This window comes from Coptis chinensis, chromosome 6 (assembly GCF_015680905.1).
Source record: "Coptis chinensis isolate HL-2020 chromosome 6, ASM1568090v1, whole genome shotgun sequence".
Classification (NCBI taxonomy): Eukaryota; Viridiplantae; Streptophyta; class Magnoliopsida; order Ranunculales; family Ranunculaceae; genus Coptis; species Coptis chinensis.
The window spans coordinates 27,666,307-27,690,997 of record NC_141461.1 but is presented as its reverse complement, the minus strand read 5'-3'; the positions used below and the strand labels follow the sequence as shown (position 1 = coordinate 27,690,997).

The 24,691-nt window shown below is 37.8% G+C and overlaps 2 protein-coding genes across 2 annotated transcripts; one reads left to right on the top strand and one right to left on the bottom strand.

The window, feature by feature from the left end:
* Positions 1-8,038: 8,038 nt before the first annotated feature.
* LOC147492404 (uncharacterized) lies at positions 8,039-9,133 on the bottom strand. The gene is made up of 2 exons (XM_086567495.1): positions 8,743-9,133; positions 8,039-8,598 (listed from the first exon to the last, which is right to left on the bottom strand). Exons 1-2 carry the CDS (start codon positions 9,131-9,133, stop codon positions 8,039-8,041), a joined length of 951 nt encoding a protein of 316 aa, XP_086423621.1.
* A 7,548-nt stretch (positions 9,134-16,681) lies between these two features.
* LOC147492403 (protein FAR1-RELATED SEQUENCE 5-like) lies at positions 16,682-17,437 on the top strand. The gene is made up of 2 exons (XM_086567494.1): positions 16,682-16,736; positions 16,848-17,437. The coding sequence occupies exons 1-2, from the start codon at positions 16,682-16,684 to the stop codon at positions 17,435-17,437; spliced, it is 645 nt and encodes a 214-aa protein (XP_086423620.1).
* The last annotated feature ends 7,254 nt before the right edge of the window (positions 17,438-24,691 follow it).

Genomic DNA, 24,691 nt, shown 5'->3' with positions numbered 1-24,691 from the left:
ATTTTTGAATCCTTTTACCTTTTGTTGTTAACCCATCCTAAGCCCTGTAATACCCAGACTTATTACAAAAGTATGATATGAAGTGTAGAATAGGTGAGAGGATGCTAAAGTGAAGGACCTGACACTTCACATATGATTGACATTCTTTTCATGAGACTAATTTGTTTTTGAAATTTCATAAGTCCGTCTTTCTGGCTAAGTGTGTGGGATGTTCTATTATTTTACTCATTTCCCTGCATACAGAGGTAAAATTGAAAACTTATCTGAAAGAGAGACTTTCTTGTGAGTGCATGTATGGTGAGGATTGAAGTTGATATGTTCTTTGGATAGCAAGTTAGGAATTTTGTTACTTGGATAGGAGATTGTATCAGTTTGGCTAAACACACACACACGCTTTGGTTTGGGAAAGTAGTCAATCTTTTCTATCTTTGAAAGTAGCAATGCGTCTTGGTGATAATGATGTAAACTGTGGTAATTGATGATTTTTTAAACTTGTTTATCAGTTGGAAAAGTTTTTATCTCTGAGAAAATTATATCACCAATGGTTATGGTTATGCTATGTTAATGTTTGTGGGTACCGAATGAAAACCCTCACAAGACTAAACTCGTCCACTAGGGGTAACCTAAAGGTATAAAGGCTTGTTACACATGCTAAGTGTAATCGTGATTCCTACGAAAGTGAGTTAGAATTTTTGTTTTTGTTATTAGTTTAGTTTTAGTTTTGCTCGAGGACTAGCAAAATATAAGTTTGGGGGTATTTGATAAACACGTAAATGTTACATATATTTATGCCCAATTTCATATTAGTTAGTTTGTTTAATTAATTTGTTTGATTTAGTTAGTGTGTTTTTAGTGATTTTGTAGGATCAGAGTTAACTTGATTAAAAGTGTTGAAACTGTCGAGATTCGAAGATATTAGTGTGTGTACGTTGATCTAGTTCAGTGGAGGTGCAAAAAATATAAAGTCAGTTTGAAGGAGTTAGGTATAAAGGCCCATGTGCTAAAGACCAGCGTCACCATAAAGTTCATTGGACATGTGACCAGCAAAAGGTGGAACCTTACTTTAAAGATTTAACATGAGCCAAGGCGTGGATTGTATTTGTTAGCTTATGGGCTAAAGTTAAGTTCAGGCCCAAGAATTACAAACCAGACCATGTTCAAGACTAAAACCCACACAACCAACTAATGGCCATACCATTCACCGTCCATCCTAAAGCACTTGATCACCACCTTCTATTCTTCTTCACTCACGAATAGAAACAAAAAGAAACAGAAAGAGAAACAAAAGACAGACACTCTTGGTTCCACTCAAATTGATCAAAACCGAATCTCTCGTCACCGAATTAGACAATTCCAATTCTAATCAAACACTACCCCATACCCTAGCCGAACCATATATATACAATGGGAAAAACCGAAACAGAGGGATCGATCGGCAGACAAAGTATAGCAAAAGATTGGAGAACCGAAAATTAGAGCTGATCGACAGAACAGAAATACGTAGAAGGAAGAAGAGTACCTCACCGTCGACATGAGTTCTCCTAACCTTTTCTTTATTTTGAATTCAATTATTATATGTAACTAAACCCAAGTCTAGGGCTTAGATGAATCCCCGTACTACTGTTTGTGTATTGGGATTAAATTTAATGATTACCAGTTAGTTCAAAATCGTTTTATTCTTCTAAGTTCATAAATTAATAGTAAACTTATATCTTTCATATAGTATGTCAGGCATGCGATATAGTTTGATATTTGCTGTTATTAGTTAAGCCTGCGTTGACTGTTGATGTCAAGTTTAGATATTCTTTGTGTCGTAAAAAGACGAGTAATCTTTTAAGCTTGATCATTATTGGTGAACTCTTAGAAGATTCATGTTTAGCTAAGATTTATCACGATCATATCTTCGAGAAAGCTGTTGATTTTCATCGATAATGCTACTTGTATAAATCTGGAACATTGAATTTGATTCTAAATATACAAACAAAAGTTTAAGGTGGATTCGATAGTCCTAGAATTCTCTTCCCTTGGTAAAACTCAATTGTTTAATTTATTATTTTCGTAAACGTAGTTAAATTAATTATCTTTAATTAATAGTAATTCCAAATTTCTATAAAACAACATTGTCGAATTAGGTTAGGTAATATTTTAGTATTCAATTGTCCCTAAGTAGCAATCTCTGTGGGATCGACTCGTTCGCCGCAACTATTTTCAACGATAGCTGTGCGCTTGCGGTTTAATTATAGGGTTAGATTAGTCTATTAATTTAGACCGACTAATTATCTATCAGACTTGTTCTTCATACTTAGACTAATATACGTATAATAGTTTCTACATCTTTTCATGAATAGCATGCATCAGCATTTGTTTGTATATAGCAGTGAGTTTCCAAAGCTAAGGTTAGAACAATTAAGTTCCATATCCTGTGAGAATCTAGCCAAAAGACTCATCTGAATGATTATTGAGTGATGACACAAATGATTTCCATATAGAAAGACCACATGTCCACTTGCTTGATCAACCACGCCATGTCATATGATGTAATTTAGTCCCTTTTTGGATTGATATAGCCAAATAAATGTTAAAACCCCAAAAATATAGTTTTTCTCTAGTTACCCCTCTTGAACCTTCACCCTTTCTAAAATTTTTTTTTTCTTCACCAATAATTCCTAACCCATCACAACACGCAATAAAAAGCTTACCCAGCTGATGAGTTGAGAGCTGGATGGTTATCAGAAAAAGAGAAGAGAAGACCTTGTACAAAAGCAGAACAATTATTTGCTTCAAAAAGAAAAGAAAAGAAAGACCTATAAAAAACCAAAACTCTAAATTTTTTTTAAAGGAGTCAAAAATTGAATCTCCCAAAAGTTTAAAATAAAAAGGAGACGATATCAAAAGCAAAAAGAAACCAAAGCAAAGTTAGAACTACCAAAATTCAAAATCATATGGAGTCACAAAACCAAAGGGCTAAAAGAATGTTTCATAATTCGGAAGCAAAAGAACAAAACGATGTTCTTCTCTGGTTACAAGTATCTTGAAGACCCAGTTTCTCATCTTATCAGATTTTGTTTTTCCCTTCTTTTTTCTTTCTAAACCATCACCCTAGCCTCGTAACTCCTAATAAAAGACCTCTAGCTCAATTAGGAATAGGATGGTATGATAGTAAGTAGCAAGCGTGATTAATCGACCCCGGTTCCTTTGGACGTCATTTGAGTATGCGAGGAATATAAGTGCCCACTGCACTTGAGAGAACGAACCTTGAGTGAATCTATTAGAGAGTTGTGATTGCAACACGCCCTTGTGAGAACCCACCTTAAGGAAGCTTTCTAAAAGCCTCGAAAACAACTCTGCTTTTGCATTTATATTTTTTTACAATTATCTTTAGATGCTTAAATTACTGTACTTATGTTATTCTGAGTTCAAAGGAGCTTGTCCTTATTCACCGCTAAGGAGATGTATGAACTTCTGAGAATAAATAAGGAAACAAGACCCTTTGTACTAAATAGAAGAAGTTTGTGAGTACCTTCACTGAAAAACTCTCATGAGGCTTAAAGCTTATCCATTAGGGAAGTCCTAGTGGTTTAAGGCCTTGTTTTGTATGGTCAGTGCAATCGCACTCTGCAAAATGAGATTAGTATAACTTATAATAAATCACTAATTTGTGATCTTAATTTTTTCTCTCATCCTTGCTTGAGGACAAGCAAGACGCTATTTGAGGGTGGTGATCAGCTTCCAAATATGCATTTTATTACCCGTATATTGTTGCATTACAGTCCCTCTGACGCTTAACGAAAATACAACTCATAGCTTTTACTGCCTTTTTCAGGTTAAGGAGTATTTCAAACCACTTATCATAAAAGTTGCACCTTCCCACCAAAAGGAGCCTTAATTAGGCTTATTATGAAGACTAGTAGTTGCTATGGAAAAGTGCTAAAAAATTCAAAATCAACGGTCAAAGTCACCAGTCAAAGTCCTCAATTAAGAATACCAAAGATGTTTCAAATTATGAAGACTTATCCCTAAACCTATCTTGGTCAAGAAGGCACCAGAAAGCAAAAGCAACAACAAAAGGGGTGAGGTGTACTCTAGTTTAGAATGGATGAGGGCAAATCTGTAAATGGCAAAAGTAGGGGTATATAATAAAAAAGCAAATGAGAGAGAACTCATCCATTGTCTTAGGATCCAAGCCATTTGGTTTGTTTATTTTCTTGCATTGTTTTTCTATTCATGTTTTTAATTTCTTGTTGTTTTATTTTATTTTATTTTAATCAACTTGTTATTTCAATTCTTTTATTTCAATCAACTTGTTACTTGTTCTTTGTTTCAATCTTTTCTTTTGTTTGCTTGTTTCATTTCAATATTTTAATCAATCTTCCTTTCATGTTTTCAAGTCATTTTAAGTAACAATTAAAGCTTTCAAGTTCATTAGCTTCGAACCATTCTAATATTCAAGAGTCTACCTTTCTTCTTCTATCTCCCTTACTCAAACTCTAAAAAATTTAAGATGAACCTCAACTCTTAATCTAAACTCTTTTGAAGTTTACTCACTACAATATTAAAACTTCAGAGAGGACCCATGAAATCGATGCCCCAGACATCAAAAATTTCTACAATTAGAATTGGATTTAAGGGCATCATATTGTGTTGAGTAATGCGGCCTAGCTAATGGCAGCGAACATATGCTTTGCAATGCTTATGTGCATCTCTAAAAAGTGTGGGCCAGTAAAACCCACATTGTAGAACCTTTGCCGCAGTTATCTTACCACTGAAATGACCACCACAAGATTGTTCATGGCAGAAGGATAACAAGTCATTGTGTTCCCAGTTGGGAATGCAACGGCGTATGAGTTGGTCTGAACAATACTTGAAGAGGTAGGGGTCATCTCAGAAATAATATTTCACAGTGGAAATGAAATTTTTTCTGTCAGCACGAGACTAAGAGGAAGGGACTTCCTTGGTAACAATGTAGTTTGCTATATCAGCATACCAAGGAGATGAAAAGATTGAGTACAAGTGCTCATCAGGGAAGGAATCATAGATGGGGTCTGAATCGTTATCAACATCACTGACGAGCCTTGATAAATGGTCGGCAACAATATTTTTGCAACCTTTTTTATCTCTAATTTCCAAACTAAACTCTTGCAAGAGAAGGATCCATCGGAACAATATCTGTTTCACATCCTTTTTCGCGAATAGGTAATGAAGTGCCGCATGGTCAATGTAGACAATTGTTGAAAATCCAACTAGGTATGGACGAAACTTATGCAATGCATATACCACAGCTAGGAACTCCATCTCAGTGGTGGTATAGTTATGTCGAGCTTTATTAAGAGTTTTACTAGTGTAGTAAATGACAATGGGTTTGTCGTCTCAGCATTGACCTAGGACATCTCCAATAGCATAGTCACTAGCATCACACATGAGTTCAAATGGTTTAGAGCAATCTGGTGGTTGGATGATAGGAGCAGTAGTCAGGGCGGTTTTTAGAGTCTCAAAAGCTTGTTTGCAATTGAAATTGAAATCAAATATGACATCCTTAATTAGGAGATTGGTTAAAGGTCTAGCAACCTTTGAGAAATCTTGAATGAATCTCCTATAGAATCCAACGTGGCCTAAGAAGGCACGGATGTCACGAACTGTTCATGGGATAGGAAGAGATGAAATCTTATCAATCTTTGCTTTATCAACCTCTATTCCATCTTTTGAAACAATGTTCTAGAACGATTCCTTTGGTAACCATAAAATGACATTTTTCCCAGTTAAAGACTAGATTTTTCTCTTCACAACATGCAAAAACCTGGGAAAGAGTTGATAGACATCTATTGAATGAGTTACCATATATGGAGAAATCATCTATGAAAACTTCCATAAAACGTTCAACCATATCATTGAAAATGTGAAGCATACAACGTTGGAACGTACCAGGAGCATTACAAAGGCCAAAAGACATTCATTTATATGCAAAGGTGCTAAAGGGACAAGTGAACGTTGTTTTTTCTTGATTAGCAGGATCGATGACAATTTGAAAATAGCCTGAATATCCATTAAGAAAATAGTAATATGCATGACCTGCTAAACGTTCAAGCATATGGTCGATGAAGGGAAGAGGGAAGTCATCTTTTTGTGTCACCGCATTAAGTTTGCAATAGTCAATGCCAATTCTCCATTTCACTGAAATATGAGTGGGAATGCATTCATCCTTTTCATTTCACACAACTGTAATGCCATAATTTTTGGGGACAAGTTGGACTGGACTCACCCAAACACTAGGACAAGTTGGACTGGACTCACCTAAACACTATCAGAGATAGGGTATATAATACCAACATTAAGTAATCTTAAAACTTTCTCCCGCACCACATCCTTCATGGTGAGGTTCAGACAACGTTGCAGTTCACGTGACGTCTTTGGTCCTTCTTCAAGATGTATGCGATGGGTGCACACACTAGGATCAATGCCCTTGATGTCATCTAAAGACCATCCAAGCACAGAATGGTGTTCTTGAATGACATCAATTAAACGGCCTTCCTAATCGGTAGTCAACTTGGATAAAATGATAATTGGGTGACTGCCATATGGATCCAGATGTACGTACTTCAAATCCGAAGGAAGAGGCTTTATATCAGGAGTGGGAGGAATGGGAATCAAAGATTCTTGTGGAAAGTTATCTTTAACAGAGAAGACGGAATGAGGTTCTTCAAAATCGTCAAACAACGCTTAGTAGGGTCAAATAGTGGTATTGACTCGAATAACGTGGTGACGTCCTTAGTGTATGAGTCAACATCAAATTCTTTTTTTTTAAAATATTAAGGGTTGAGGCAGACCCTAACCTGCATTAATAAACAACTCTTGCATTCATAGTTCCCACTACATCCTTTTCCACCAGTACAAATAATTCCTTAGACAAAGGTGGCAAACTAAAAACATAATCACACTCCCCTCTCGCAACTGACTTTGCTATAAAGTCGGCCACCTGGTTACATTCTCTGTAAATATGCCTATATTGAAGAACTTCGAAACTATTCCCAAACCCCTTAATAGCAGCTACTAAATTGAGGCAATACCACGGGCTCTCCTCCTGTCCTAAAAGAACTTGAACAGCTCTCTTGGAGTCAGATTCGATAATCACTTTATTGAAGTCCATCAATATTGTCGCTTTAAGGCCCATCTCAATGCCTTTCAGCTCTTGATACAAAACTGATTTAATCCCCCCTCGACCTTGAAAGATGGCAGCAACATGACCTTCCTTATCTCGTATACACCCTCCGAAGCTAGCATCAGTAGCTGTCATGGACCCATCAGAATTGATCTTCATGATTCCCTCCATAGGCTTTGTCCATCTGCACATTATCTGCGTCCTCTGCTTGAATATGACTGAAACTCCTAGGTGAGAAAGCATGTCATTTATTCCTAGACTATTTACTTCCTCCTTCAAGATTCGCTGGAAGTAAACTTGCATCTTCCTCAAAATGTCCAGGCAGACGACTTGAGTTGTGTACTTTCTTGAATTTCCGACTGTTTCTTTCATTCCAAATCCCATAAATAGCCGCACATGTCATCGCCCGCATAATCTCTGTCTCTGTAGAGTTTTTCCTTGTTATCCTCATGATGAAATTCCATTCCATAGTTGATTCTTTCACCATCTCCTTAAGCCTCATTGTTGCCTTTATTCTCGACCATACCTCTTTTGTGTAATCGCAATTGAAGAACAAGTGCTTCGAATTCTCACCTTGAGCATTACAGAAAATACACTTTGAGGAATTGAGAATTTTCCTGTGTCTCAGCCTATCCTGAGTCGCTAGACATCCTGGAAACAGTTGCCAAGCTATGAACGAGTGTTTGGGAATAATAAGCTTTCCCCAAACTAGTTTGCTCCACTCTACTTTCTCTTTCATATTTTTCAATACTATGTATGCTGACTTTGTGGAATACCTACCAGTTGTGGAAGCCGTCCAAACCACTTTATCCTCCGCCAAATGAGTATTTATCTCGCATTGCAAAATCTGCTCCTTTAGATCACCTTCTGGTAGACTGTGCACTATCACATTCCATCTGCCACCATGAATAAGCCTACTAACTGGTGCGTTTTCAGGACTTGTAACCAGACCAGAGTTTCAGAGTTTTTAAGGAGAAGACCTGATGGAAGACATGGATCATGCCATATATTGGTTTCCCTTCCATTTGCAATAAGATGCTTTGTGAACTTGAGTGTTTTCTCTCTATAATGTAGGACGTTTCTCCACACCCAAGAGAAGTCAATCGGTTTGATCATAGTCCAGAAGAATCGTCTTCTTAAATGATAAGCTCTCACCCACTTTGTCCACAAACTCTCCTCTTTACTGGCAACCTTGAAAATAAGGCCACAATAAGCTGCAATGTTCCACACTTTAGTATCTATGATATTCAGCCACCCTTGGTCTTTACTGTATCTCATTATAGCATGACTTGCTTTGTGCATCTTAGCTTTCATCTCCAGACCAGCCCATAAGAACCTGTTACATATCTTTGAAACTTTCTTCAGCATTCCTTCTGGCAAGATGAAACTTTTTGCCCAGTATGTATGGAAGGAGGACAAAACTGATTGGATAAGTAGCAGTCTTCCTACATAAGATAAACATCTATTTTTTCAGTTAGAAATTCGACCTATAATCCTCTCGACTAAAGGAAGGCAATCCATAACTCCTATTTTTTTTACTGTCAGGGGAAGACCCAAGTAAGAAACTGGAGGAGAAATCAAGCTAATACCAAGGATATCAGCTAACTCAACACTTCCTGCAGGGCTCATACTTCCAGTGAGGAGAGTAGACTTCATGTGATTGAGCTTTAGTCCCGTGAGAGAAGAGAAGCAGTCCAATGCACTTTTAATGGCTGTAATTGAAGAATCATCCCCATTACAGAATAGCAGAAGGTCATCCGTAAAATATAAGTGGGTAAGTTTTACTCTCTTGCACTTAGAATGGAATTTAAATTCTTTATTTGTTGCACTTTGCTTGAGAATACCCCCCAAAATCTCCATGACCAACACAAAAAGAAATGGTGATAATGGATCACCTTGCCTGAGCCCCCTTTTGCCTGGGAAGTATCCTTGAGGAGTGCCATTGATGAGGACTGAAAAGGATGGAGTGGATATGCACATGTTTATCCAGTTGATGAAACCTTCTGGAAATCTAAGCCTCCTAAGAACTTTGAGCAAAGTGTCCCAGCCCACTGTGTCATATGCTTTCTAAATATGAATCTTGATAGAACATCTTTGCGCTTCATGTTTCCTGTTGTAGCCCCTAAGGAGTTCATGGGCCACTAACAAGTTATCTTGAATCTCTCTTCCTGGAATGAAGGATGATTGGTTCATTTCAACCATTTGGGAGATACATGGCTTCAACCTGTTGCTCAAAATCTTGGAAATGCACTTATATATGATATTACAGCAAGATATAGGCCTGAATTCATCTATTACAGAAGGGTTAGTCTTTTTTGGTACAAGGTAAATGAAAGTAGAATTTACCCCTCTATGCATGTAATTACTATTAAAAACATATTTAATAGTGCTGATAAAATCACCTCATATAATATCCCATGCAGCTTTGAAGAAGCAAGCATTATATCCATCAGGTCCCGGAGCCTTGTTATCATCCATGCTAAACATAACTTCTTTTATCTCCTCCTCCGTAATCTCCTCAACCAGTTTTTCCGTTGTGAAAATATCTAGCTCTTCCTTAAAAGGGATATTTTCTAAGACTTCCTCTGAACACTCCCCATCAAAAACTACCCCTAAAAGCTCAATGTAGTATCTGATGAAAGCTTGAGAAACTTGTTCTTGTCCTTCGTGCCTCAATACCTTGCTTGTCTTGTATGGCCCATATGCTATTTCTATTCTTTTTCTCTTTCATAGCCTGGTGAAAAAAAGAATTTCCTTTATCTCCATATACCATCCAATCACTCTCAGTCCTCTGTCTGAAATCTGCCTCCTCCATATCCATATAAGTGCACAGATTTAACCTTTCTTCTTTTTCTTGATGACATAAGTAAGGGTCAAGGAGGTTACTTTGAAGTCTCTTCTGAATCTGATTAAGTTCCTCCCTAGCTACTTCAGTTCGAGCATACAAGTCAGATAAGTATTTTCTTGCCCAGTGTTTCATTCTTGGCTTTAAAATCTTGAGTTTCTGATAGAGAACATACATTGGAGAACCATATAATTGAATCTCCCAACTTCCTTGTACTGTATCCTTAAAGTCCTTGTGAATCACCCAGTAATTACATAACCTGAAGGGAAAAGATCTTTTCTCACTTTCAAAAAATTGAAGTAGAATAGGAGAATGGTCGGATATGCTAGGAGTAAGGAATTCAGCCATAGAGTTGGGAAACTGTATTAGCCAATCATGATTCACTAAAGCCCTGTCAATCTTTGACCATTTTCTAGAAGCAACTGCACCATAATTCATCCAAGTAAAGAAGCTCCCTATATATTTCAAATCCATTAGACCAGCAGCATTGAGACAATCTGAGAAGGGACCCGTTTCCTCTGGGTTGACTATTCCTCCAATTCTCTCATGTGAGTAAAGAACATTATTAAAGTCCCCTTGAACACACCACACACTTGTAATCGAGTTCTGAAGTTGAGCTCTTATTACCTGAGGGAGACCTATTAACCTCTTATTACCTGAGGATTCTCTTGTTTTCTTTCTCCCATGTTCTACTTCAGTTTCCGTCCCTGTACCCTAGACTGAGCTATTTACTACTGTCCATTCCGTACCCACATTCTCGGCATTCACCAGGCTTGCATTTTTTGTACTCCCAATACCATCAAGATTCTCCCTTGCAGCATTGTTATTCCATACCACTATAGCCTGACTATTCTCTGCATCTCGACCTTGGTCCTGTGAAACCACCTGTCCCTTTTCAACCTCCAGATCTACTGGTGTGTCCTCCTCTAGACTTGGTATTTCCCTAGCCATAGAACCTTCATTCAAACCTCTATCCATGCCTTGCAATGTCCTCTTTCTTACCCACACTTGAGTGGGTTTCTCCGGACATTTGTTCTCCTTGTGACCATATCTTTTACATCGAGCACATGAAGTTGGAACCCACGGATATTCCAGTTTTATAGATACCTCTTTTCCCAGCATTTTAACTTTTACTTCAGTTCTAAAATCAAAATCTATGGGAACGACCACACAGACCTTTGCATAGTTTAGCCTTTGTTTTGCTTAGTTTGCTCATCCATTCTCTTTGGCTCACACACCAGGCTTGCCACAAACCCCAGTCCATCATCTGTCCACAACTCTTTTGGCAAATCCATTAGTTTTACCCAAATAGGAAGGGATTTGATTTCATTCTTCTGAGCTACTACTTCCTGGGTCCATTATGCTATAACAAACAACTTACCTGTGAGAAATATTGGCTCTACATCTAGAACCTTTCTCCTATCTTCTTCCACGTTAAAGTAATACAATTCTTTATTAGTGGAAATAGTGAAATCCCCTTTAAGCTTCCAAATCTTGCTTAGTGTGTTCTTTACAAAAAGAAATGGCAGTCTTTTTTCAATGAAGAACCCCACCACATATTCACTCCAAAAGTCAACACCTTGATGAACTATGTTGTTTGGAATCTCAGCAACTCCCTCCACCAGTTCATAAGAAAATCTACGCAACAACATTTTGGGGTTAGATGAAGAGCTAGCTTCATTTCGGAAAAGAGAACTCCAAGAGGAGTTGTGATGTCTGTGAGACCCAAGAGAGGGTTCTATAGGGGCGGCGGGAGGTTTTATGGTTCGGACATGATTGAACGAGGTAGAAGGTTAAGGGTGAAAAAACTTACGGTGGTTAAGGGTGAAAAAGCATAGGTGATTGAACGAGGTAGAAGCTACTAAAATAGGAGGGGGGGGGGGGGGAACATGGGAAGAACAGATAAGGATATCTTTCGTACCTAAAAGAAAGAAATTGGTGCACTTCATCGTTAGGAAAAGATTTTGTTAAATAGCCTTGCGCGAGACTATCAACCATACTAATCTCACCATTAATGTTAGTATCTGGAATTTGTTTCATTAATTTGAAAACATTGACCTTGACAGAAAGATTTATGAAGGACATGGTCATGGAATCATCCCTACAATTTATGAGGGCATTTGCAGTTGTAAGGAAAGGGCGGCCTAAGATGATTAGAATGGAGTCACAGGTAACTTCTGTGTCCAGAATGGCAAAATCGACTCGATAGTAAAAGTCTTGGACTTTTATGATAACGTTTTCCACAATGCCTTTGGGATACTTGATAGAGCGATCAGCTAACTAGAGCGTCATGGTGGTAGGCTTTAGCTCATGTAGACCTAGTTGTTTGAACAGGTAATATGGAAGTAAGTTCACACTTGCACCTAGGTCTAATAATGTAGTAGCAGCATATTTGTCTCCCAATATGTATGGAACGTTGGGTTTGCCTAGGTCTTTGTATTTTACAATACCATTAGTTTTAGTGATGGAACGGAACTGTTCTGTGAGGAATGCTTGTTGTGGAACATTGGTTCATCTTTTGGAGGTGCACATATCTTTCAGAAACTTTACATGTTTTGGCAATTGTTTGAGGTCTTCAAGAAATGGAAAGTTGATGGTTAAATTTTTGAACGTTTCTCAAATCTTATCAAAATTTTCATCAGGTTTGTTTTTTGCCAAACGTGCAGGAAACGGTGCCTTTGGTCAGAATTTGGCATACAGATCAGATTGATTGTTTCCCAGGGTCGTGGATGGTGACTTGGTTGGAATTGGTGCTTCCCGTGTAGGTTCAACATCAGAAACAGGTACATTAGGAGAGTTAGCTGCATTTGGGTGAGTAACTGGTAGACGTATTTGATTATCTACAGTTTTGCCAGAACGTAGAGTAGTGATTGCATTCACTTCACCTTGGTTTGGATTACTTGTACCTGGTGCATTGTTGAGTTCAAAGGCAGTGTTTGCTGGCTTAGGGTTTGGAATTGCTTGTCCATGAAACACGTTCTTTTGACTCTTATCCTGAGCTAAAAGTTGAAGAGATTGCTAGATAGACGTCAAAATTTGAGATTGTTGATTCATGTATGCTAGGAAAGTCTCAGTCTTCTTATTAGCAGAAGGTTGCACCAGAGGAGCAACAAGAACTAGTTCACGGTTATTGTTAGTGGGATGAGGATAATATTCGTAATTTTGATGCACTAGAACAAAGCTGTGGTTGTTTTGGTAGGTAGGATTTGAATTGTTCGGAACTGGATTTTGACCTTGTTGGTATTGCGGATTATTACCTTGATGGTATGGAATATAGTTGGTGGATGGTCGAACAAGTGGATTGGTGAAACCTGGAAGAGCCATCTGTTGTGTATTTGGTCGCCAAGCGAGATTCAGATGTTGTCTCCATGGTGCATTAGGGATGTTGAATGCACAAGCTTCTTCAGATGTTTGGGCAGTGGAGTCATATAACAAAGGACAATATGCATCAGGATGGTTATAACTTAGGCAAAGAAAACATGGGGAAATGTTAACGTTCATGACCTGTTTTGGTTTTTGATCGTTCACTTGAACTGCGAGGGCATCCACCTTCTTGGTTAGGGACTCAATCAGAGTTTTTAATTCTGAATCAGGTTTGACCTCAAACATAGATGTAACTTTAGAAGTAGTATCTTGAGATGATCTTGAAGTATCAGTGTTACCCCAATGGGTACCTCGCGAAGCTTGTTTTTCAAGAAAATTGTATACCTCAGTAGCCCCTTTGTCCATGAAACAACTATCGTTCATAATATCAAGCGTTTCTTTTTGATGATCAGAAAGACCATTAAAGAATGAACGGATGAGGACAACGGTGTCAAGTTGATGATGGGGACATTCCAAAAGAAGATCGGTAAATCGACTTCATGCTTCAATAAATGATTCATGAGGATGTTGACGAAAAAATTGGATTTTCTGAAGCATTTCAGTAGTTTTCTTCTGAGTGTAGAATTTAACCATGAAAGATTGCACAAGTTTGTTCCATGTGTCGGTGGATTGTGGTGGTTGACCTGCTAGCCAAACTGAAGCTTTATCAACTAAGGTGAAAGGAAACAACCTCAACAAGACTTGTTCGTTGGAGACGGATGGATGTTGGAAAGTGGTGGTGACTTGCTGAATCCTAAGAAGGTGATTGTACGGTTTCTCATGGTCTAAACCATGATAAACAGGTAACAATCTGAATATGTTGGGAAGGATTCGAAAATCACTCGCAATCTCCTCGAGTTTGATGTAGGAAGAAGGTGCTTCCTATAAAGCAGTATAGAAGTCCGAAAGTACGTGGCTTCTCAGCTGGTGGAGGTTCCTCGGCCTTAGCGAATTGACTTAATGGCTACAAAGGATTTTAATGATTACTATTAACAGATGATGAAGAACTTTGATGAGGTGAGAACTTACGCAAATGCTTATCGTATTTTCGCTTACGATAAGTATATTCAAATTCTTTATTATCACCATACCTTAATCTCTTGCAAGTATAAAATTAAATCTGAGGCACAAAAAGAACTTATTTTTATAGGAATTTTATTATTTACATAAGCATTAGAAGTGAACAATGTAAGCCTACGCTGCTGCTAATGTAGTAGTAAAGCGAGGAATACGTGTGCCTAAACCAACAACCAGGTCACATGAGAGATATGAGGGAGGTTTTCCGTGCAAGCACGCTCCTTAATTAGATAACCTCAATCTTTCAAGTTTCATAGACACCGTTGGAATATGATTATGATATATGATTTATGATTTTTTTTTTTTTATTGATACTAATAACAAATTTAACAAATAATTTGGACAAGTGTGCAACAAGCTGCGCCGCAAGTCCTTTCTAAATAGAAAATCCTATCCTTCTAAAAACAAACTCGTTAGAACCAGCTATCATAACGTTACTGTCCATAACTTTCTGAAGTCTCTTGAGGAGCTCAACAGACTGTTGTTCCAAGAAACTAAAAGTGTCGAAACTAAACAGATGAAAGAATGCTGGTTAGCCCTACAAGCTTCCTGATGTTTCTCCATCTTTCCTGTCGCTACTCTCTTAGTTGCTTCTCCCACCTCAAAGTCATCATTCCCCCAACCCTACCAACGGAGAGACTCCAGTTACATCAACAAATGCATGTTTTCCCTCAGACCAACTATAAATCAAGACATCCGCAGGCCAAATTGTCAATCTGCCCTCATTCGGATCAGTGATAAAGTTAACAGGAGCTTCTTTCTTCATTTGTACTCCAGCCCTAAAAAAAAAAGCACATTGTAGTCATTTTTCGGGATTTAAATACCGACATGATCATGTTAGAGACATTTATGTTTTTTTTTTTTTTTTTTTTAATGTTTATTATTATTATTATTATTATTATTTACAAATTATGCATAAGATAAAAGCACAAAATATTAATTATTATTAACATTAGTTTTTAGTTTTTAATTATTAATTACCTTTTAATTTAATTTAATTTTTATTTTATTATATATATTTTTTATAGTGTAAGTTACTAAATATGCATATAAAATCTAATCATGCAAACATAGTTCATTCATACGTAGCTATAGACGTTAGTATGTGAAGAGATTCTACTCATACCTATATATATATATATATAGGCAAAGATGTATCATCGATATATATGTCTATATTAACATGCAAATATACATTAGTAATACGTATATGGAGGCTAAGAGGCAAATATATATTACGTATACGTATATATACGCTAACAGGCAAATCAAAACCACTCATATATATATATATATATATATAAAATATATATATATATATATATATATATATATATATATATATATATAGCCCTGCTCTTAAGCGGACTCAAATGAAACACCGAAATATCGCAAATACGAAATATACTCACGAAGGGTTTTCTCATGACACTCCTTCTATTTCCAAAGTCCAAACTTACCATGACTGTCTCCCTCCCTCCCTCCTGGTACTCTCTTTCTCTCAAGTGAATGCTCAAGTGATGGTTCTGACCATATGAACCACTTACCACCAGAATGAAACTTGAAGTGAAGAAGTGTTAATTATTTCCATGTGTTAGATCACTGTATATATATAGGGGTGGGTTAGAGGCACATTCACTGTAGCCACATTCTAGGCACAGTGAATCCACACCACTGATCTCTTTCCAATCCTATAGACCATCTCGACCATCTCAATTCTCAGGTAGCAAAACGAAATTAACGAAATTTCAAAAAAAAAAACATTTTGGCGAAACAAAAAAACACGAAATTTTCAAAATTAACCCTGAGAATTTTCTCTGAAACTCTTCCTTCAAAATTAGATCGATCTTAGTGAAAAGTAAATCGACCACTTCTCATTCACCGAAATTTCTCAACAATTTCTCTTTCTAATCGACATATTTAGTAAATCTTACTGAAATCTCCATCCAAAAAAGTTAATCTTGTTGAAATCTCCATCCAAAAAAGTAAATCTTTTTCCTCATTCACCGAAATTCATTTTCATTAATTTGAGGTAAACCTTTATTTTAATTTTCATTCATTCACCGAAATGGATTTTATAGCATTGTTTTTTTTAATTGGGCTTTTATATGGGCTTTTATATGATATGGGAATTTGGTGTTAATTTTGAATTTTGAGGAACTAAATGTTATGGAGTTTTTAATTGGGTAATTTTATTGATTGTAGTTGGCTAATGGAACATTCTGCATGAGTTATTTGCAGGAATGGACGACTCCATATTGACTGATGAAGTTAGAGAGCAGGAAGAATATGGTTCAGGTGAGCTAATTTTTCAATTTTATTTTCGATTTCTACCAACGAATTCAATACTGTATTATTGTAAAGTGTTAGTTTTTCTATTTTTTTTTACGTGGACACATTTATTTGCAGTACCCGAACCCGAGCCTTCTGCAGCACCTTCTGCGGCATTTTCTTCCTTTGTTCAACCTCCGGAGTTTGAAGTGGAAGTGGAAATTGTGAAGCCACAGTGTTTGGGAATGTGTTTTGAAACTCTTGAGGCTGCAAAACAATTCTATATAGATTACGAAAAATCGTTTGGATTTAGTCTTGTAATTCGAAGCTCTGAAAAATCATTTTCTCATTCAGATGAAGTTAATAGTTGTGAAATGACTTGCTCGCGATTTGGGGTTTATAGAGATCGAGGAGGCAAAAATAAGAATGTGAATGGAACTGAGAAAGAAGTGAGAAAAAGAAACATAAATACAATTAAATGTGGGTGCCTTGTTTCAATGAGGGTGACAAAGCAAAATAGTGGAATCTCGAAAGTGGTTAAATTTAGTTGCGAGCACAATCACAACCTGGTTAGTCTGGAAAAAAGAATGCGTATGCCTATTAATAGAAATATACCTGCTACAGCTAAGATGTTGATTGACTCATTTCGTGATGGTGGTGTACCTGTGAATAAAATTGTTGATATACTTGATAGAGTACAAACTGGTTTTGATGATAGGGATTGTTAGAACCATTTGGGCCCCTCGAAAGAATACAAGAAACCGGTGAGAGGTGATGCTACTGCGGTGCTTCATCTTTTCAAGAAGAAAAGTATAGAGGATCCTAATTTCTTTTATGCAATACAGATAGATCATGAAGCAAGGGCCATTAATTTTTTCTGGGTAGATAGTCGTTCGCGTACATGATAAGAGCCCAAAACTGTAGTTTTAACCCTGTAACAGTCATACTTTTAGACCAATTATGTGAGTAATAATTAAGAGTTAACACTGATTACGTGTTTTTATGCACTTCAGGTTTCAAAGTCCATTATGTGCAGAAATGTGCCACTTTAGCGAGATAAAGGAGCAAAGGTTGGTTACTAAGGAGTTCCGTGATTAAAGGCCAAGATTCAAGAAGACAAAGCCTTTCTAAAGCCCGGTCAAAAGCTGAAAAGTCGACGCGGGCATAAACAACACACAAGTCAGCAGAACTTCCGAAGGCCGTATCTTTGGACTCAGACCTCAGAATGGGGCCTACCTTATGTCAAAACGACCGGCTCGGAAAGAGATTTCCAATGGTCTAAGCCTTGATCCAATCAGAGGAGGAGAAGTAGATGAAAAGTCTGTTGAAGACAACTGTAGCTGAAAAGGCCTTTTTGGACTGAAAGAATTGGGTTTTGGGCCTGATTCTCTGGCCCAAAACATGGCTCCAAGCCCATGCATGATTTTTGGATCTGAAAGTATAAAAACCAAAGCTTAACTCTTTGTTAATGGTAGCTAGTTAGACCTAAAACTATATAGAACTCTAGATCTAGTTTTCAGTAGAGTAATTAAGTTTAAGTTCCATTTCCAATTCTTGTTTTAGATTAAGTCTTTGAATCATTGTTCTTGATTGATTAGATAAATAAAATAGTTATTTCTGTCAATTTCGATTTTTGTTATGTCAATTTATAGATCTAGTTTTAATTCTTGTTGATTATCATTTCGTAGTTTAAGTAGATTGAAGCATTGTTAGTTAAATTAGTTAAGTTAGAATTTTAATATGATGTGTAGTTATAATTCAATGGGAAATGATGGGTTGATGACTCAAGGCTAAAACCTCCATTAGAGGGGTTGATGAAGCTTTGATGAAAACTTATTGGTATAGTGTAGAAGCATTATAGAATCTATTCCACTCTAGAAGGTTGTGATTCGCCATGAGAATGGGTGGACGACCTCACATGCTAGTTAGTATTTGGTAGAAATTCCAAGAACACTAGGGATTAGAACTCTAAATTCTTGCCGTAAGAACGTAAGAATCGAGATACAAGAATCTATGCTAGGTTATCTAGATTCAAAAATAATCATATTTCCATGGCATTCGTAGTTTAAATTCAACATAATCAATTTCATATTGTATTGTAGTATAACACCCTTCGTAAATCTCTCATTAGACTTAAGACCGATTAATTGGATTAGAAAACATTCCATGCTAGAGAACTAGGAGTGGAACGAATTTGTTACTCCACTCTATTTTGATAGAATTGAGAGTAGAAACTTTGATAAATATATACACGAATTTGTTACCCACCCACCTTTGTTTGATTCATACTGTGGTTGTCCGTTTCAGCGTTGAAAAGTTTCGCAAAAATATACACGTTAGCGATCACAGGCTTCTAACCGAAGCTGCTCGCCTCAAAAGATCGAACCTTGAGTGCGACCCGCCCCCATCTTGAGAACGACCCGACCTAAAACACTGGAATTTCAAGTTACTTTCGGAGCGATCACGCGCTCTAAGTGTGACCTGCGCCTCTAAGCTAAATTTTTCCGGATTTCTGAGGTTTGTTTCGAACTTCGATTTTTAAGTTTTTCAGTGTTCTAACTTGTTATTTACACCTAACACGATAAACAAGACGCTATTATTCATAAGCGAAGCAAGGGGACTTATCGTATTCCTTTCTTCCATACCTCGTGATCTCCGGTTAGAGGTTTATACTAAAATATCAAGATTGTTTGGTGTGTTATCGTGTTTAGACTTAGACTTGCATGAGATTAAGATCTGGTAGAGAAAACACCGAACGTAATTAACCGCCGCTGTCAACAAACAAATCTATCGAATATACCAATCACTACACCTCTAGCTACTATTCCACCAACCACACCGACATAATGGTGAAGAAAGAGAGACTCCTCTCTCCAACTTTTACAAAGCCTCGAAAGCAATAGCCCAAAATCTTGCATCGTTCTAGCAGACCTAGTGGGGGATTTTCGAATTCCCCCAAACATATTTAATTTGTTACCCATTTTCCATGGTTTAGATCATGAAAAACCTTATCAACACATGCGTAGGATTGAACAAGTCCTTACAACATTCCATCATCCTACGGTTGGTAATGAACAAATTAAACCGGAGGGTATTTCCCTTCACCTTAGCCGATAAGGTAGCGTCTTGGTTAACGCCCAAGCACTTAAACTCATGGACTCGTGGGCTAAACTTGTTCACTGTTTATGGAACATTTTACCCACCCCTAAAGACGGATGAGATGCTTTCCAAGATTCATTTTTTTTCCGACAAAATCCTCATGAATCATTTTATGAGGCTTGGAATCGCTTTCACCGATCCGCTTATAGAGTGTCCACACCATAACCTAGCAAAAGACACGTTAGTTAGTTCGTGCTTTTTCAAAGGACTTCAACATCACCATAAAGAAGTCCTTGACATAATGAATGGGGTAGTTTCCTAAGTAAAGGAGCCCCTGAGGCTTACAAATTTTAGAAGATCAAACTAAACGTAATAACAATTGGGGGTAGTGATGATATCCCCCGCCTCGCTAGTTCTTCTTCAACAGATTAAGGCTACTGGTATGTTTGAGATGAAACTCGATCTAGAACTTAAAAATTTAATCAATCTCTAACTAAAAGGTTGAGGCCATTTTCGCGGCAACAAAAGCCTATCCCCGTCATGAATGTTAACTCCAACCCATGTAATGTCTGTTTTTGAGTCCCGAAAGCACCTTAAATCCTATTGTCCTCTCGCCTATGAACAACAACAATTAGAGCAAGACAATGTTTGCTCCATTAATAGCTATCCTATTCCTAATACCCCATGGAGACAACATCCCAACTTTAGTTGGCTTAAACAATCAACAAGTTTCACCTCCGTGGTTTAATAACCAAAATGTTAGGCAAGCAAACAACTATAATCAAGCTCCACCTAGGCAAGGACAGGGGACAAAGTCAGGGAAATTATAATAATTATAACAACCAAGCTTAAACCATGACAAGGTTTAGCACAAGGTCGTGGTAATTATAATAGTTATAATACCAATAGAGGTATCGTTTCGATTAACAATAGTAACTATCACAACCCACCCATAAATAATCAACGGAGATAGTTCCGGCCGCACCACTGCGGACTACTACACCATCACATCCGGATCGTGATAGACTTTTTTATACAAAGTTACCCAACAACTTTTCCAATCAATGACTCAATCAAACCAACAGATCTTACAATCCATAAATCAGGGCATACAACAGTTAGCCCAAGAGAAAGCCCAACCAAAAGGTGTGTTTCCAGGACAAGCGATACCAAACCCTAAAATAGCAAACACAACCTTTGAGGTAAACGGTAATACTAGTACTGAAACTACAATCGTAGGTGACCTTAATGCCATCACCACTTTCCGCTCTGGAAGAGTGGTTGATAACAAAGTAACTATGCCTATAGTTACCCCATCAGTACTCCCTACACCGGAAATCGAACTAGATACCGTAGTAGAAACAGAAGAGCCAACCACTGTAGAGGTACCAGTTAAACAACAAACTAAGAAACAGAAAGCCAAGGTAACACATCAAGTCGAGCCATACGCTTAAAATATAGAGCTTAAACCACCATTCCCTCGGAAGTTAGCCATGCTAACCGTGGATACAAACTTTGAGGAGATTAGGAACGTTTTCAAGAATCTAACGATAAACCTTCCTTTTTCTCGGCTATTAAAAGCTCCTTAACCACGCTTAAGTTTCTTAAAGAGTTGTGCACAACTAGACGAAGACCAACATACCTAAAGACGCTTTCTAACCGAACAGGTTCCCAACTTTATCCGAAAAATAATGGAATTGTTAAGTACAAGGACCCCGGTCGCCCCATCAGAAAATGCACCTTAGGAGATTCCCCACACGACGCACCGCTTTTTATTAGACACGGGCGAAAGTGTTAACTTACTCCCCGTATTACTTGTATAAACAAATAGGTCTACAGGAAATGCAACCTACAAAAATAACGTTGCAATTAGCGGACAAAGTCAATTAAGTATCCTAAGGGTGTAGTGGAAAACGGTGTTGTTAAGGTTCAGGATTTTACTATCCCGCTGATTTTGTTATCCTCGATACGTAAGTCGCTAACGACTCTGCATCGATCATCTTAGGGCCCCTTCTTGGCAACCGCCAACGACTTATAAATTGCCGCTGATGGTATGATGTCCTTATCTTTTGGCCATCTACGGTTGAGGAGGTAAATGTTTTAAAATGATGAAACAATTACCGTGATTCGCCTCTATAGATGGGGAGGTTAGCATGATCGAGAGCTTAGCTCAAGATTATTTTAACAACACGTTTCCCGAAAACAATATGTACAAATTCCTTTCTTTTGGATCTTCAGATTTTGTAAATGACTCCTACTTAGAGGAAGTCAACACCATCCTAGAGTCCACACCAATTGTAAACCCTTCGGTTGCTCCATATACTGAGTATGAAGACTTGCTACCTAAGTAAGTATTCATTATGCAAAATGAGGACCCCGATGAAACATCTATTGATTTTCCTTCCACCTCAGTGCTTAAACCTCTTCCCCCGGAGTTAAAATATATTCAACTTGATCCGGATGGTAGTCATCCGGTAATTATATCTTCTCTGTTATCTAAGAATGAAGAGACACGTTTAATCAGGGTGATTAGGGAACATCGGTCGGCGATTGGTTGGTCCCTAGCCGACATTAAGGGAATTGACCCTAATGTTTGCACCCATCGTGATCCATTGGAGGATAATGCTAAGACTTTCGCTAACCTCGCCGCTTTGAACCCTACCATGAAAGAGGTGGTTAGGGAAGAAGTCTTTACGATTACTCGACGCGGTATCATATACCCAATCTCGATAGCGAATGGGTAAGCCCCATTCATGTAGTTCCTAAGAAATCGGGGAGTTAACATGGTACTTAAACGGGAAGGGTGACTATGTTGTCACACAAGGTCCTATGAAATGGAGGATCCGTATTGATTACGTGACGTTTAAATGCTATGACACTAAAGGATCACTTTCCTTTACCTTTTAGATCAAATGCTCGAACGCCTAGCTGGTCATGCTTTTTATTGTTTTCGGATGGCTACTCGTGCTATTTTCAGATTATTATTGATATTGATGACCAAGAAAAGACTACCTTCACATGTCCCTTTGGAACGTATGCCTATAAACGAATGCCTTTTGGCCTTTGTAATGCTCCTGGTACCTTCCAGCGGTGTATGCTTCATATATTTAGTGACATGGTAGAGCGCTTTATGGAAGTTTTCATGGATAATTTTTCTATCTATGGAGACTCCTTCACAAACTGTTTGTCTAACCTATCTAAGGATTTGACACGGTGTGAAGAAAAGAGCCTCGTTTTAAACTGGGAAAAGTGTTATTTCATGGTGAAAAAGGTCATAGTACTAGGTCACATCGTATCTAGTGACGACATAGAAGTAGATAAGGCCAAACTAGATAAGATAGCGACCCTACCTAAACCACGGACTGTCCGTGATATTAAGGCCTTTCTAGGCCATGCAGGTTTTTATAGGCGGTTTATTAAAGACTTCTCGAAAATAGCTAGGCCTTTAACTAATCCGCTTTTGAAAGATGCAATCTTTGATTTTAATTTTAATCAGACGCAGGATTTTGAAACTTTAAAAGCAGCTTCTAACCTCTCGCACCAATTATACAACCTCCCATTGGTCTAAACCTTTCGAACTCATGTGTGATGCTAGTGACTATGCAGGTTGGTGCGATCTTTGGGACAAAAACTAGATAATAAGTCCATCTGTTATTTATTATGCTAGTAAAACCTTAAACGATGCTCAACGGAATTATTCAACTACCGAAAAAAGAATTCTTAGCTGTCATTTATGATTTAGATAAGTTTATTCCTTATTTGGTTGGTTCTAAAACTTTAGTTTACACGGACCATGCAGCCTCTTAAGTACCTTCTTGCAAAGAAGGATGCTAAGCGCAGATTAATCCGATAGATCCTTCTCCGCAAGAGTTCACATTAGAAATAAAGGATAAAAAAGAGGGTCGAAAACGAAGTTGCCGACCACTTATCTAGACTCACAAACGACGCATCGAGTGATTCTCGAGTCCATACCGGACTCTTTTCCGATGAGCATCAGATGCGATTTTTTCAAAGACCATGGTATGTCGACATTGTAAATTATTTAGCGGCTGATGTTATGCCTTATAATTGGACAAGAAATGAATGTAAGAAGTTCTTGGCCGAGTTAAGTTATACTCTCTTTGGGATGAGCCATACCTTTTAAGTATTGTGCGGATCGATTATTCGTCGTTGTATTCCAAAGTGGGAATATAATGAAGTTCTATCGCTCTACCATGACAAAAGTGTGGTGGCCATTTTAGTGGAATGAAAAACAGCCGCTAAAGTGCTTCAATGTGGATTTTATTGGCCTACCCTTTTAAGGATGCCCAAGTGCATTGCAAGAGGCGGTATTCGATTTGCCAACAACTTGGGCTTAATCCACGGCGTAATATGATGCCATTAAATCCAATCTTGATAGTAGAAATTTTGACGTTTGGGGCATTGATTTCATGGGTCCTTTCCCCGTTTCCCACGGTTTCATTTATATTCTAGTTGCCGTGGACTTCGTTTCTAAATGGATAGAGGCCCTAGCTTGCCGTGAGCAATGACCATAAGACCGTTGTATTTTTTATTAAAGAATATATTTTCGTCGGTTTGGCATTCCTAAAGCCATCATTAGTGATGGTGGAACACATTTTTGCAAAGAGTTGTTGCATCCCTAGTGAAAAGGTATGGAGTTACACACAAAGTAGCAACTCCTTATCATCCACAAACTAGCGGACAAGTAGAAGTTTCTAATAGGGAAATCAAAAAAGATTTTAGAAACAATTGTAAACCCCGATAGGAAAGATCCGGTCGGCGTCGGATCATCGGATGCCTTATGGGCGATAGAACTGCTTTCAAAACTCCTATAGGTATGTCTCCCTTTAGACTTGTATTTGGGAAATCATGTCATTTGCCCG

Bases quoted from the DNA above. Each gene is read 5' to 3' on its own strand.
- LOC147492404 (XM_086567495.1), bottom strand. From the start codon at position 9,133: ATGTGCATATCCACTCCATCCTTTTCAGTCCTCATCAATGGCACTCCT. The intron at 8,599-8,742 runs GTATTAGCTTGA...TATCTTATGTAG, and splicing joins TGAGTTAGCTGATATCCTTG to GAAGACTGCTACTTATCCAA.
- LOC147492403 (XM_086567494.1), top strand. From the start codon at position 16,682: ATGGACGACTCCATATTGACTGATGAAGTTAGAGAGCAGGAAGAATAT. The intron at 16,737-16,847 runs GTGAGCTAATTT...ATTTATTTGCAG, and splicing joins GCAGGAAGAATATGGTTCAG to TACCCGAACCCGAGCCTTCT.